Source organism: Mobula hypostoma, chromosome 24 (assembly GCF_963921235.1).
Source record: "Mobula hypostoma chromosome 24, sMobHyp1.1, whole genome shotgun sequence".
Lineage (NCBI taxonomy): Eukaryota > Metazoa > Chordata > Chondrichthyes > Myliobatiformes > Myliobatidae > Mobula > Mobula hypostoma.
Genome location: NC_086120.1, coordinates 47,040,110 through 47,055,705, shown reverse-complemented (window position 1 = coordinate 47,055,705; position 15,596 = coordinate 47,040,110). Strand labels below are relative to the sequence as shown.

Here is a 15,596-nt window from a genome sequence, read left to right as displayed (position 1 = left end):
GCAAGTGACAAGGAATCGGAAGGAAACAAATATAGATAGCCAAATACTTATAAAACAATGAAGTAATGCTGCATTAAGCTGGCACAAATCTACAATATCATCTACCTGTCGTGGCTGCTCAACAGCTTTCTGAGGATCCATTTTTACTTTGTTGTTGGGATGGTTGGTAACTTTAGTAACTGGCTGCTTAAAGATTGAAGCCGTCTGCCTAACAGGGAGTGAAGTGTTCAGGTCTGGCTTGCCCTGTAAAAAAAAAATAAATTAGTTCTTCAGTATGGATAATTTAGAAATTAGACACAAATTAATATCAGAATCTAGGAATTCACAACTATAAAACATACCATGCAATTTATAAAAATACATTTGTGATAAATTACAAGCATTGGGTTTTTTTAAAAATACATCAAATTATATGGGGAGTTCAGAGCTTTGCATTTTCCAGAGATAATAATTTCTTTGAGTGCCCTGGCATTTTGCAGTCAACATGCAAATTCTCAAGTTATTTCAGTAGGGAACTTGTATTCTCTGAACCAACCTGAAAGCCCAATTTTCCATTTTTACTCCCAAAATCACCTCTGCTGCATAATGTGCACAGCCAGACAGCATCATGGTTACATGCAATTATTCCCTTTGCATTGACACCAATCTCAACCAATGTCAATTCTGAGAGGGCACCACAAAGCTTAGCAAATAAAAAAAGTGGCTATCTTTAAGATGGAGGTCTCCAGGTAAAGTCAACAAATTCCTGATTATGCAGTGGTGGCTCAGTTCCTGAACAAACAGACTGAGGAAAGTTTAGATCACTAATTATGACTAAGTTTAACTAATATTTTACAAGTTAAATAACCCACTCTAAAAACCATTCTGCAGGTACACAACAGGTGCTATGATGTTAAACAAATTACAATAAAAAGGGCAAAAATTATATTTAGAAACACCAGAGATTCTGCAGAAATCCAGTGCAACACACAAAATGGTGGAGGAAATCAGTAGGTAGGCAGCATCTATGGAAATGAATCAACACTTGATGTTTTGGGCCAAGGCCATTCATCAGGACAGAAGTATAGTTTAGTTAAATGCCCACCTAAGAAGCAATTCTATCCCCATTGATACCTTATGTTAAAATTGACTTTACAGTTGGATAGTTTCTATTTGCAACAAGTTTTCACGCTACCTGCTTATCAAATCCAGTGAAGCCACTGACAAATTCAAAAGTTTAAAAAGTTAATCCCTGCCATTGTTACTTGCAAACACTTATCACATTATAAAATTACACTGTTCAGACTTAGATTTTCAAATGTAGCTTGAACAAGATGCAATAAAAACACTAATCCTGTATTAGGGTCTATGTTGACAAGCAACTCTAAATATTCAGTTCAGTTAATTATTTTTGCACAAGTTCCACTTATTTTGTCTTTGAAATTTTAGTACACAGTCAGCTGGTAATAGAAAATACAATGGAGAAAGATCTTGGAATGTTAACTACTTTAGTTGTGAAAAATTAAAAACTGATGCACTAGTCCAGGAATATCATTCACTCCAAAGCATGAATGAGCACCAGAATGAAGCAATTATTATCTTTTGGAAAAGTCACTGCATGCTGATATTTCTAGATTCCCCAGACATTTTCACCAGTGACAATGGACTACACGCGACTGAAGATAATCCGATTTTCAAAAATAAATCAACAAGTTGCCAAACTACAGAAAGTGATAGGCAGGAACCACACTTCCAAGTGTTCCATGTATGATGGTAATTTTACACACCAGTTGATTATTCAGCCAGCACTGATAGGTGCTTGGCACACATGTCCAAGGGGTGCCAAGCTCAAAAATCACTGAAACCATTCCAGACTTACAGAACAATTTCATCAACTTCAATGTGTATATCTTAAATATCCTGGCTTGGATAGATGTACATATCACAGAGTCCATTTTCATTCTAACTTTAGACAGACAAATGCCAATTGGGTTAACAACACGGATCATTCTTCAAATCGCTGTGGAATACAATAACTGGTGAAAATGTCAGAATCTTAAATACCTTGACCTGGTTGGCAGAGTCGAAGCGCAGCCTCTGTCGGTTTTTATTCAATTTGCTGATGAGCATTTTTCCTGTTCGGAAGTCGAAGCTGCTCAGGTCCATTGAGTTCCCCAGATACCGTGCAAGCTGCGGCTTGCTTCTGAACTTCTTTCCACTTGGGCTAAAACAATGCAATGGCAAAATGTGTTTCTTATTGCATTATAAAACATTTTCAAAGGAATCACTTTTCAAAAAAACTAAAACCTACTAATGTGGTACATACACACGCACAGGTAATGTAGACAAGGTATTGAAACCGCTATTCAATAGGGTCAACATAACACTAGTCAACTAAGCAGTTACCTTGTATGAAAGTTGATCTAAATGTTATGATCACTTATTATCTACTTTTCAGATGAGCTAAAGTGATCAGTCATGATCATCCAAAAGAATGCAGAATCCACATTAAGGGCATCATTGAAATTTAACCATTTGGCATTGGCACAGCAGCACAGTTTGGAGCACTCAACTTTCCATATTAGATGTTGATCATCGTTATGTAAAGTAATGGCCAAGAAATTCAAAGGGCAGGGGAAAGCAGGAAAAAAATGGTGCTATTTCTTAGGCTACTTGCACAGACCTCCAAGCAGCTGGTTATTCAGCAGCACTGAGAGGGGTCTGGAAGCAGAACTTCACGTTTTCTCAACAGGAAAGACGAACTATGTAGAGAGACGGGGGTGGGTGGGGTGGGGAATATATAATACAATTGAAAGTTGAGGTATTTAAATTTGTATCAATATTTTCACAGTCCAGAAACTCTAGAACTTCTACTGTGTTAGTTGTTTGGAGCCATGATCCCCACAAACCAATCTCCTGATCTCAATCACACCAGAGAAGGAGAAGGTGTCACACGCTTCCCCATGGGGAAGAAAAAGGTCTCTCACGCACCTCCTAGTGGACAGCTCAAGAGCTACATTGGCAGAGGCCTGGTAGCAGATCACCTGTCTCTCTTCTTGGCCAGGGAATGGTGCGTGATGTACTGGCAACCTAAACAAGAGGGGAGAAACACAATTTAAAATGGGGGATGGAAATGGAACATATTAAGCATTCTGAATTCTTCCCGCCCCATCACTTTCACTGAGAACTCAAACTATAAAATGATACCACTTTAGACACAAAGGGTTTGGACTATTAGTAGCTTTAATGACAACTGATGTAAGTTAATAAACATATATTTGAACTTTTTTTTTGCTGGAAATTATTTCCATTAACCAACTTAATGTATTTAAGATCTGTACTGATCATTGGTCCATTTAGGAGCATTTGGGCTTCCTACTCACCAGAAAATTAATTTCAAGATGAGACCTGCATATGTTTATCAAGCATAATCTTGAATTATTTATCCACTGAATGTCACTGTCTCAGCAAGATCCAAATGCTGAAAATTACTATGACCTGACAAAAATCAGGAAGAAACTTTCTAATGAAATAAATCTACTGATACTGTACTACATTTCTTAGTTTTAATATCCCCCAAATATCTTACATTTTATGCAGAAACAAACTTCCAAGCTTCCCAATTTAATCCAGAGAAAGGACACAAAATGAAGACATTCAGCGAGAGAACCAAAAGTGACACGAGAAAGAATGATCTGCAAAATAAGTGGCTTGTATCTGGAAGAGACAGCTCCAGGACTGGGGTAGGTAGTTTCAATCATGATGTTCAAAGGGAAACTGCAGGTAAGCACTTGGTGGTTGTGGGGAAAAGGAGAGGAAAAGGTGCAGGGTCATGAGGTCAGAAGAGTGACACTAGCTGTAGTGTGTTTGCATTTGCTGGGCTGAACAGCCCCCTTTCATACTATTATTGTCAAACTTCACACCCAATCATAAACTCTCAATTGTAAACATCCATCGCAGGGCATACTGACACCTGGCGTTAGCAAGGACAGCAACTACAAAAACGTATTTAGTAAAATAAATTTCATGTTGAATTAGGAAGCCCAGAAGTCTAATTTATATGGCATTCTTTTGTGAACCAATGATTGCATTAATGAGCATATGCCATGCAGCAAGATGAACTTTAAATCTAATTATCATGAACTTTACCTCAAGATTTCACAACACTCTAAATCAGGCTTAATTCTTATGCTTCTCACTTTATTTCTAGTTTTAAAATTCCAGTATCTTTAGAACTTAAAGTAGAAACAAAGGCCCTGGGGTTCAGAATCATTGGAGGCACTTGAGGGGAAAAGTGAGGGGAGGCAGAAGGAAGATCTTGGAAATTTGGGGCATGCTGAGAATTTGTTGCACCTGTAATCTAAAGTGGAGATTTGGGATCTGCAATTGCAACAACAGAAAAGATCTAGAGTTTAACAGCACTGGAACTGGACGATATTAGAAGAGTCTTGTGACCCACTGTGCTTTTGATGATATGGAGATTGGCAGAAAATATGGGAATGGAAGCAAATTGGTGTGAGGGGAAAAGGGCAGAAAGCAACTGGTTCTTTCTTTGAAATAAGCATCACAGTTAGTGACCAGCTAATAGGTCCAAATTAATTTATAAATAACCTGCAAATAGCACAATATTTACAGTATTAAGAGGGTGCTATACAAATACACAAACAATACTGAGTTAAGTGGCTCAGCAACTTTGTGCTATATCTGTGCTCAACCTGCAAAGAATGAAAACTATGAACTACTTCCAATCATCTTGTGACCCGCAGAAAAAATGTACTAATTTACAAACGTTTGTAAAATGAGAGCCAGTGTTTAATTTATTCTTCACATGTGAAAATTGTTCTAATCAGATTACTGTCATTGCACTTTTCCACAAGAAGCATTATCCACAAATTATCCATTATACACAAATTCTTAAAGGGGTTATAGTCACCGCACTTAATTTTTCAATCTATTAAATCAAGCCCAAAGTAATTATCAAACAATAAATAGTATTTGCCACTCAACAAGGTTGACAATTGTAGGGTCAGGAAGAGAAAGGGGAAAGCCAGTCAAATTTGTTTTAATCAAAGGGTTTGAAAAGGAAGGCACAAAGATGAGAAACATCTTCCATTGGAAACACCTGGAATCAAAAAAACAACTTTTCTTCACCTCTACCTCATTTACTACACCGACATAAAACCTTTGGACCGAATGAATCAGCATCAGTAATGATGACAGATCATCCATCTCTTCAATGTGTAACTGTAATTGAGGTGGTGAAATATTCAAGTTCACAATTGTCTTTAAAACCTTATTTTCAATGATACTCCACAAGTGCTCTGGCATCAATGGTGCAGCCACATATACTAGACATAATTTTAGCCTACGTTATTCAGGGATTGCCCAAAACTTGGCCAAATTTCATCTTTTAACCCATTAAGATAGATGAACAAGTTATTGTATTTTCTAAGAATATTCCGTACACAAATCAATTGTTTTAACTTACATAACTATATTAGGTCAAAGATTTTTTTGTGAAAATTTAGTCAGGGGTGTTTTTGCATACAATGATCCCTTAATTAGGTTTTAACAAGGACTTTTGCAGTGGTGCAGTCCCACATTCTTGCTGGCCAAACATGGTGCATAAAGAGCATTTAAGTTTAACACAAGCAGGTAAAATGCAATTAACAAAGCAAATACAACCAATTTAACTGGACAGCACACCACACTCAAACATAAGATATTTCAGAGTGACAGATTTAGGAAACTTCTGGTATAAAGTTTCCTTACCCTGAAACATCGAGCACCATTGAACTAACTGCATTCATTTCAATTAACGCCACTACATGAAAGACTGTTGTGAAGAAACTAATCCAAATAAATAATATTCCCAAACTTCTAAGGACACTGATAGGTACATATTAATGTGGAAATGCCCCATATTTAATACAAAACAAAAAATGGTGCCTTAATGAGTTTGATTTGCAAGTGGCTTTGCAGTTGCTTTGATAGAGGCTCGTCTCAACTGAACCAATACTCCTGCAGACACCATGCAAATAACAAAAACTGGATACTGCCCCATTAGATTTTCAGGGTATTTAAAAAACCATTTTGGGCAATGCTATGGTAGCTTGGCTTTCAGATAAATGACCAGCTCAGCACATTATGCAGGACATGGAATATTAATACTGTTAGAAGTGCAGATCAACCATCTTGTAACCAAAATTTTACCTTCTTCCCCCCCAATCAAATTATTACAGTTTTCTTATTTCCTCAACATATGTAGAGGAAAAGTACTGATTCAAAATGTTTCCAAATGAATTGTGTGAGTCTCATGCATCTTCAAACTTTGCTTTAGGTGTCAGTGTCTTTCAAAGCAAAAAGGTCACTGCTAGTCATTTGTGCTCCTGTTGTACAGCAGTTCCAGTTGTACTAGATTTCACCAGTAACTTCATTTGACCTCAATCATTGGGTTGAAATATTCAATGGCTTCTTGGACAAATACACATTATCAAACACCTTCATCTTGAGGCAACACTCACACCTCAGATTTTATTTTCAACAGTGACGTTTAATTTTGTTTCAGTGGTAAACAAGGATTTGAGATGCAAGCAACAGGAATTCTGCAGATGCTGGAAATTCAAGCAACATACATCAAAGTTGCTGGTGAACGCAGCAGGCCAAGCAGCATCTATAGGAAGAGGCGCAGTCGACGTTTCAGGCCGAGACCCTTCGTCACTACTAGTCCTGACGAAGGGTCTCGGCCTGAAACGTCGACTGCGCCTCTTCCTTTGAGATGCAAGTTTCTGATATACTTGGTTCCCAGGTCCTGGAAGCTACGTATTCCTGCTAATGGCACGACACTGAAATAGTTTTATAGATTCAATCTGCCATATGGCCCAAATTCATTGAATTTAGCATGTACATCCTGAGTATGCTGCAAGAAGAAATGACAATGCTATGTTACCATTTGTCTAATTGACATCTGTTCGACCAACTTTCTGCTTCTCAATTCTGAATCTTAAATTCAGATGGTGATTTTCTAAGTCTTCCTCCCAATGGCTTCGAATTTCAGTTTTTCTAAGATACTGCAGAGCATGCTGGTTCTTTGAGTCCACCGTCTTGAACCTTCATAATTACACATTCAGGAGAATCATAATGAAAGACAAATCTTATAAAGCTGAACATAATTACTGGATTTATTTCTCAATATGAGCAGTAAATTTCATTAGGAATTTGAGGAGCCTTAGTGCATCACCAGTCTCTTGCAAATTGCTACAAACGTACAGTGAAGAGCATTCTAACTGGTTGCATCACTGCCTGGTATAGAGGATTGGAAAAAGTTACTGAAAGTTATCTCAGCCAGCTCCATCGTGGGCAATAGCCACTCCAGTATCGAAGACATCTTCAACAGGGGATGCCTTAAAAAGATGGCACCTATCATTAAGGGGCCTCATTACCCAGGACATGCCCTCTTCTTACTGCTACCATCAAGATGGTGCTACAGGAGCCTGAAGAACAATGTTGTCCTCTGCCATCAAATTTCTGAATCGACAATGAATCCATGCACACTGCCTCATAAACAAGAGAAAATCTGCAGTTGCTTGCTGGAAATCCAAGCAACACACACAAAATACAGGAGGAAGTCAGCGAGCCACACAGCATCTATGGAAAAAAGTAAACAGTCGACTTTTCGGGACAAGGCCTTTCATCCAAGATTACCTCACTATTGTTTTTATTTCTTTGCATGTATTTTGTTATTACAATACACAAAATCTATAAATTACAATGTACTGCTGCTATAAAGCAACATTCCATGACATATGCCCATGATATTAAACCTGATCCTATAACAAACTTAAAATCAAAAGGTCAAAATACTTTATTACAGCGGTTTGATGATATATATTAGGATACTTCAATTTATAATGTATTGATTTGCTTTAGATTTATTACTCTAGGATTACACCAGATTAAAATGATAATTTCCCCTCACTCATTAGTTATGCTGCAATTTAGAGCGTACAGTCTTACCCAACATTGTGTAGCAATTTGTGCGCACAAATAAGCTGCCATTTGACATGTTTTATAACAGGCATTGCAGTTCAAAAATAATTCACTGATGGCAAAACACTTATTACCCCAGATTACCACAAATTATGGTGAACGCAGGACAGGCAGCATCTACAGGAAGAGATACAGTCGATGTCTCGGCCCGAAACGTCGACTGTACCTCTTCCCATAGATGCTGCCTGGCCTGCAGCGTTCACCAGCATTTTTTGTGCATGTTGCTTGAATTTCCAGCATCTGCAGATTTCCTCCTATTTACGCCACAAGTTATGGACTTACTTTCAAAGACACTATATCTCATGTTCTCAGCATTTATTATTTTTTTATTTGCAGTTGGTCTCCTTTTGCACATCGATTGCTTGTCATCCTTAGCTGTTTTCCCACTGATTCTAATGTACTACTTTGTTCTACTGTAAGTGCCTACAAGAAAATTTTAAAGTAACATGTGATGTATACGCACTTTAAAAGATCCACTGTGAACTTTGAACAAACCCTCACTTCCAGGTAAACAGCAAGTGCAGTTTTAAAGCTATAGTAACAATTACAACATGGATGGAAGCCTTTCAGTCCTTTGAGCCTGACCTCAAGAGCTTTCCAACTTGCCCCACTGTCTCGCCCTGCCCTATAAATTCCTTCCTTTCAAGTCCTTAGCCAGCTCACTTTTGAAATCCACAGTTGAATCTACCTCCCTATAATTAGAGATGTATTCTAGAACCTCACCACTTACTGCATAAAACAGGTTTTCCTCATTCATAACTTGTTTTTTTTTAATGCCTCCATCATATTCCATTGCAATCTATAACATTCAAAGGAGAACAAGCCCAGTCTATCCACACAACTGAAGTCTTTCATCCCAGGATTGCTTTAACAAATCTGACAACCTATTACACCTTCCCTAAAAAGTGGTGCCTAAAATTGGACAATACTTCAACTGCAGACGTAGCAGATTTTTAGATTTATCACGAATCTCCGCTGTAGTACTTTTATAAAACTTGGGATTTGTTTAACCACTTTCTCAAGCTGTCTTGCCTTGGTCAATGAACTATACACATACATCCATTGCTCTTATACCTTTCAGGATTGTACCTTATTCTTGCTACTAAATGTTAACATGTCATACTCCTCAGTAACTCTGCCATGGATATCTCAAGCCTGGCTGTGAAAGGAGAGTTGGGCAACCACATCCCGTAAAAATCCCAGAGCTACACAGATGCCAACAGAAGCTCTGAAGACCTCATCCCTAGGAAAGATCTTCACCTAGATGCAAGATGGGCTATACCTGGGAACAATCTGAAAGACTGGCCCAGAAAAGAGGACTCTGCTGACCTGCTGTGAGCGGCCCTTGCTTAAGAATACTTCTCAGTGTTCAATTTCGTCTGCCACCCATCCACCTTCATTAAGTCATCTATTCTGACTCAAGTTCAAGGCATCAACATAAAAAGGGACCATTTTAACATCTGGAAAGCTCCATTATACACTTCCTTCCACCCTACCCCCACCGGCAAAAGTTCTTTGCAACTATTATCAGAATCATGTTTAATAGCCTGAAATTTGTTAACTTTGCAGCAGCAGTACAATGAAGTCAAACTAAATCGTGCAAAAACAGAAATAAAGTAGTGAGGTAGTGCTCATGGATTCAATGTCCATTTAGAAAGTGGTCAGCAGAGGGGCAGAAGCTGTACCTGAATTGCTGAGTGTGCCTTCAGGCTTCTGTACCTCCTTCCTGAAGGTAACAATGAGAAGAGGGTATGTGCTGAGGGGTGGGGGGATTCCTTAATGATGGATGCCGACTTTGAGGCACCACTCCTTGAATATGTCATGGATACTACAGAGGCCAGTACCCATGATGGAGCTGACTAATTTTACAACTTTCTGCAACTACTTTGATCTTGTGCAGTAGCCCCCACATAACAGACGGTGATGCAGCCAGTCACAATGTTCTGCATGGTACAGAGTATTTTAAGTGACAAACTAAATCTCCCCAAACTCCTAATGAAATATAACCACTGACTTGCTACATCAATATGCTGTAACCAGGTTAGGTCCTCAGATACTGACACACAGGAACTTGAAATTGCTCACTCTCTCCACTTCTGATCCCTCAATGAGGATAGGTTCTGAGTTCCTTTGTATCACCTTTCCTGAAGTCCACAATCAAATCTTTAGTCTTGCTGACATTGAGTGCAAGGTTGTTACTACAACACCACTCAACCAGCTGGTAGATCTCACTCCTGTATGCCCTCTCACCATCTGAGATTCTGCCAACAATGGTTGTATCAGCAAACTTATAGATGTCATTTGAGCTATGCCTAGCCACACAATCATGGGAGGCAGAAGGCTAAGGGCACACCCCAGTGGTGCACCAGTGTTGACAGCCAGCAAGGTGGAGATGTTATTTCCAATCCATATGAATTGTGAACTTCCAGTTAGGAAGTTGAGGATCCAGTTGCAAAGGGAGGTACAGCGACCTGTAGAAATGATGGTAACAAACACTGAGCTACAGTCAATAAACAGATATACTGTTTCACATCCATGGTGTTGCAGCTCTTTTTGATTCATGGGCTTAAATCTTGATCAAATCCTCTGAATCCACATACACATCAACCCTCTGGTACTTCAAATAAATACCAAGTCAGACAACATGATTTGCCTTAAAGAAATTCTCAAAGGCTTTCTCTAACCAATCCACACTTGGACAAATTGACGACCCAGTCTGAGCCCAATTGTCTAGAAAGTGGAAAGCTTTTAAGGTCCTCCAAACAGGGAGTAGAATTGCATTCCTTCTGGTCCAGAAGGGTTATTCACTTCAGATGGAGCTAGCTTTTCTCCTTGGACCAACTTCAGTTCATACAGAAACTCACATTTCCCATTGCTAAGAATATTCAACATATTCTTCCTTGGAAAAATGTCACATTAAGTACCTGAAAATTCTAGATTCCACAGATGTTCTGGCAGAGAATGCAGAACAGGGTAACCAGGATGATTTCAGTTTTTCCTTTAGGTATAAAGAGATAAGAAACATAGAAAACCTATACCACAATATAGGCCCTTCGGCCCACAAAGCTGTGCCGAACATGTACTTAGTTTAGAAATTACTTAGGGTTACCCATAGCCCTCTATTTTTCAAAGCTCTATCTACCTATCCAGAGGTCTCTTAAAAGACTCTATCGTATCTGCCTCCACCACTGTCTCTGGCAGCCTATTCCACATACTCACCACTCACTGCGTAAAAAAAACTTAGCTAACATCTCCTCTGTATCTACTTCCAGGCACCTTAAAACTGTGTCCTCGTGTTAGCCATTTCAGCCCTGGGAAAAAACCTCTGACTATCCACACAATCAATGTCTCTCATCATCTTATACACCCCTATCAGGTCACCTCTCATCCTCCGTCACTCCAAGGAGAAAAGGCCAAGTTCACTCAACCTATTCTTCATAAGGCATACTCCTCAATCCAGGCAATATCCTTGTAAATCTCATCTGCACCCTTTCTATGACTTCCACATCCTTCCTATAGTGAGGTGACCAGAACTGAGCACAGTACTCCTAGTGGGGTCAGACCAGGGGTCCTATAAAGCTAACATTACTTCTCGGCGCTTAAACTCAATCCCACAATTGATGAAGGCCATATGCCTTCTTAACCACAGAGTCAACCTGCACAGTAGCTTTGAGCGTCCTGTGGACTCGGACTCCAAGATCCCTCTGATCCTCCACACTGCTAAGATTCTTACCATTAATACTATATTCTGCCATCATATTTGACCTACCAAAATGAACCACCTCACACTTATCTGGCTTGAACTCCATCTGCCACTTCTCAGCCCAGTTTTGCATCCTATCGACATCCTGCTGTAACCTGACAGCCCTCTACGCTATCCACAACACCTCTAACCTTTGTGTCATCAGCAAATTTACTAACCCATCCCTCCACTTCCTCATCCAGGTCATTTATAACAATCACGAAATCCCAGAACAGATCCCTGAGGCACATTACTAGTCACCGACCTCCATGCAGAATATGATCCGCCTACAACCACCCTTTGCCTTCTGTGGGCAAGCCAATTCTGGATCCACAAAGCAATGTCCCCTTGGATTCCATGCCTCTCTTAATAAGCCTTGTACGGGGTAGCTTATCAAATGCTTGCTGAAATCTTTATACACTACATATACTGCTCTAACTTCATCGTGTTTAGTCACATCCTCAAAAAAAAAATTCAAACAGGCTTGTAAGGCATGACCTGCCTTTGACAAAGCTATGCTACCTATTCCTAATCATATTATGCTTCTCCAAATGTTCATAACTCCTGCCTCTCAAGATCTTTTCCATCAATTTACCAGCCAGTGAAGTAAGACTCACTGATCTATAATTTCCTATATACTCCCTTTCTTGAATAAGGGAACAACATCTGCAACCCTCCAGTCCTCTGGAACCTCTCCCATCACGATTGATGATGAAAAGATCATTGCCAGAACCTCAGCAATCTCCTCCCTTGCCTCCCACAGTAGCCTGGGGTACATCTCATCCAGTCCCAGTGACTTATTCAACTTGATGCTTTCCAAAAGCTCCAGCACATCCCCTTTCTTAATGTCTATATGCTCAAACCTTTCGTAAGCTTTTCTTCTCTTCCTGACTAGATTTTCAACAGCCTTTGCACACCATGGTTCCTGTACCCTACTGTCCTTTCCCTGTCTCATTGGAAGGTACTATGCAGAACGCCACTCAAATATCCCCTGCACATTTGCCACATTTCTGCCGTACATTTCCCTGAGAACATTTGCTCCCAAGTTCCTGCCTGATAGCTTCGTATTTCCCCTTATTCCAATTAAACGCTTTCCTAACTTGTCTGTTCCTATCCCTCTCCAGTGCTATGGTAAAGGAGACAGAATTGTGATCACTCTCCAAAATGCTCTCCCACTGAGAGATCTGACACCTGTTACTATTACACTTCTCCAGAATCTGTCTCCCTATCGGCTCCTCAATGTCCCTGTTACTATTGGGTGGTCTATAAAAAACACCCAGTAGAGTTACTGACCCCTTCCTGTTTCTAACTTCCACCCACAGAGACTCAGTAGACAATCCCTTCATGACTTCCTCCTTTTCTGCAGCCATGACACCATCTCTTATCAGCAATGCCACACAACCACCTCTTTTGCCTCCCTCCCTATCCTTTCTGAAACATCAAAAGCCTGGCACTTGAAGTAACCATTCCTGCCCTTGAGCCACCCAAGTCTCTGTAATGGTCACAACATCATAGCTCCAAGTACTCATCCACGCTCTAAGCTCATCTGTTTTGTTCATGATGCTCCTTGCATTAAAATAGACACTTCTCAAACTATTGGTCTGACCGTATCCCTTCTCTATCACCTGCTTCTCAACTTCCTTCCCAATTCCCTGTAGTCCGTGTTCAGGACCTCCTCCCTTTTGGATAAACTTGCTCAAATACAAGAGACTGGTGAGTGACTTCTTGTTCCATAAAGCTATGCTGATGAGAGGGGAGAAATTTGAGATCCAAGCTATAGTATCAGGAACAAGTGGTGGTGGGGGCAGATGCTACTAGTACATTTAGAAGCATTTGTACTGGTACTTGATTAGGAAAGTCACAGGGAAATAGGAATGTAGGCAAATGGAATTAGCCAAGACAGGCATCACAGTCAATGCTAGAGGTAGGCCAAAAGTCTATCTGTGGCAAACATTTCTATTTGTGGATGGCAGCAATATGAATTGATACTTGGACTGGAAAACAATTCTACTGTACTATTGGTAGAAATGCAGAACATTCAATGAGCTAGTAGCAAGAAATTGTCTTTTGTATCCTGAGGATTGCCCAATATTCGTCACAGGTCATAATTGTATCTTTAACATTCATCATATCCAAAAATGACAGGAGACCTGTGCAGGGGAGTTTTTAAAAGTAGAAAGGTTGTTGCACTGGATCCACACTCCAAACGGAGCTCAAACAATACAACCAAGACTCATATTCTGATTTCCATACAGAACCATAATTGGACATCTGTAACTGGACGTCCCCGAAGGAATTTACTGCAATACCCTTTCAGTTTGCACACACTTCTTTTAAAAAAAAGCTGTAGTCACATCAAGGACGACCCATCAACACAGGATCAAGTGGAACTGAAATCCTAGTTTCAAAATCTGATTCTACTGTATTAGACTGCAAAGCATCACGACCATCAAGAAATACTACACAACTTCGAACAATTCTCCAGTTTACAATAAATTTCACTCAGAAAATTTCTGCATGATAAACTAGCCCCATTAATCCCACAAAGAGTAAATTCAGAAAATGCGGGGGATTTTGTTTTTGTCAATAAAGATATAAAATATTTCAAGTCCAGATACAAAATGAACTCGACAGCCACGTGTAAAACCACCGCTGGCACTGCACTGTTTCGATTACAGCGACGTACAAAAAAAAAGATGGTGACAACGCAGTCATCCGTTAATTTGCATTAATTGGCAAAAAAAATTCAGTTGCAGAGAACAGAAAGGATAAACGATAAGGGTCAACTCTGATGCCCTTTCCCCTCCAAATAACAACGCCAAAGAAAGCAACTTTGAGAGGAGCTTCCTTGTCAAAGGTCCCCCTCCTTTGCGGGGAAACAATGCAGAGGCCATCAGACTGGATGGTGCAGCGCAACCTGAGTCTCGCTACACAATGGGGGGGGGGTGAAGTTTAAAGCGTGGAGTCCACAATTAAACAGGGGTTTGGTCTAAACCCTCCAAACCCTACAGCACCACAAACCAAACCCCCCACCCCCCGCTCCGCCACACGGCCAGAACTCCACCAGTCTCACCCGGCCTCGGCCTCAACCGGCCGACAACCCACGCGACTGCCGCCCCCCAACCTCGGCAGAAGCTGCCGACGCCCCCCCCCAAACAATGCTCGGGTACTGCATCCCGGCGGTGAGCAGGACGGAGGCGGGCATCTGCAGCTAGGTTTACCCCCCACCCCAACCCACCCACACACACACCTTAAGGCCGCCCGCTAAGCCCCCCCGGAGGCCTTCACTCGGGCCTGGGCCACTGCCCGCACTCGCTCACCTGTAGTAATACACGTCGCTCTTGCCCGCCGACAGACCCGACTTTCGAGTCACTTCCTCCCGCTTCCAGCCGGAGGGCAGCGCCGAGCACTCGAAGCGCTTCCTTTCCATCTCCGGGGCGCCGGTGGCTCGAGCGCGGACGGAAAAGTCCCCACCCTCCGCCTCCGCCCGCCCCCCGCCCGTTCCCCCTCAGGAGAAGCGAACGGCGGATCCCGCGCCGTCCGTGCGCCCGCCGCCTCCTCCTCCTCCTCCCGCCAGGCTGCCCGGCTCCGTGCCGCAAACTCCTCCGCGCACAGTCCGCCCCGCCGCGCCGCACCACGCCACGCCAACCCGACTCACTCCGCGCAGCAACGAGTCCCGCGACTGGCCCGCCGCCAACTTCTTCGGCCACTCTGGCTCCTCCTCTGCATTTAATCCGTACGACAAATAACAGGGATCTTCTCCCTTCCGTCAACGATAAATAACACGCACCTTTTCCCCTGTTCGTTTTAAGGCAATACAGCTTAA

At 41.2% G+C, this 15,596-nt stretch overlaps 1 protein-coding gene across 4 annotated transcripts in view; it reads right to left on the bottom strand.

The window, feature by feature from the left end:
• Positions 1–15,256, bottom strand: part of mbd3a (methyl-CpG binding domain protein 3a) — a 30,493-nt gene extending 15,237 nt beyond the window's left edge. Inside the window, exons 1-4 of one of the 4 annotated variants that reach the window (XM_063032065.1) lie at positions 15,091–15,254; positions 2,971–3,069; positions 2,044–2,203; positions 106–243 (exon numbers count right to left, since the gene is read on the bottom strand). In XM_063032065.1, coding sequence (XP_062888135.1) covers positions 106–243; positions 2,044–2,203; positions 2,971–3,069; positions 15,091–15,200 — 507 coding nt within the window. In that variant the 5' untranslated portion in view covers positions 15,201–15,254. Of the gene's footprint in view, positions 1–105; positions 244–2,043; positions 2,204–2,970; positions 3,070–15,090 lie in introns of all 4 variants that reach the window. The other 3 variants (XM_063032066.1, XM_063032069.1, XM_063032068.1) reach the window with 3 other exon arrangements.
• Positions 15,257–15,596: the final 340 nt, after the last annotated feature.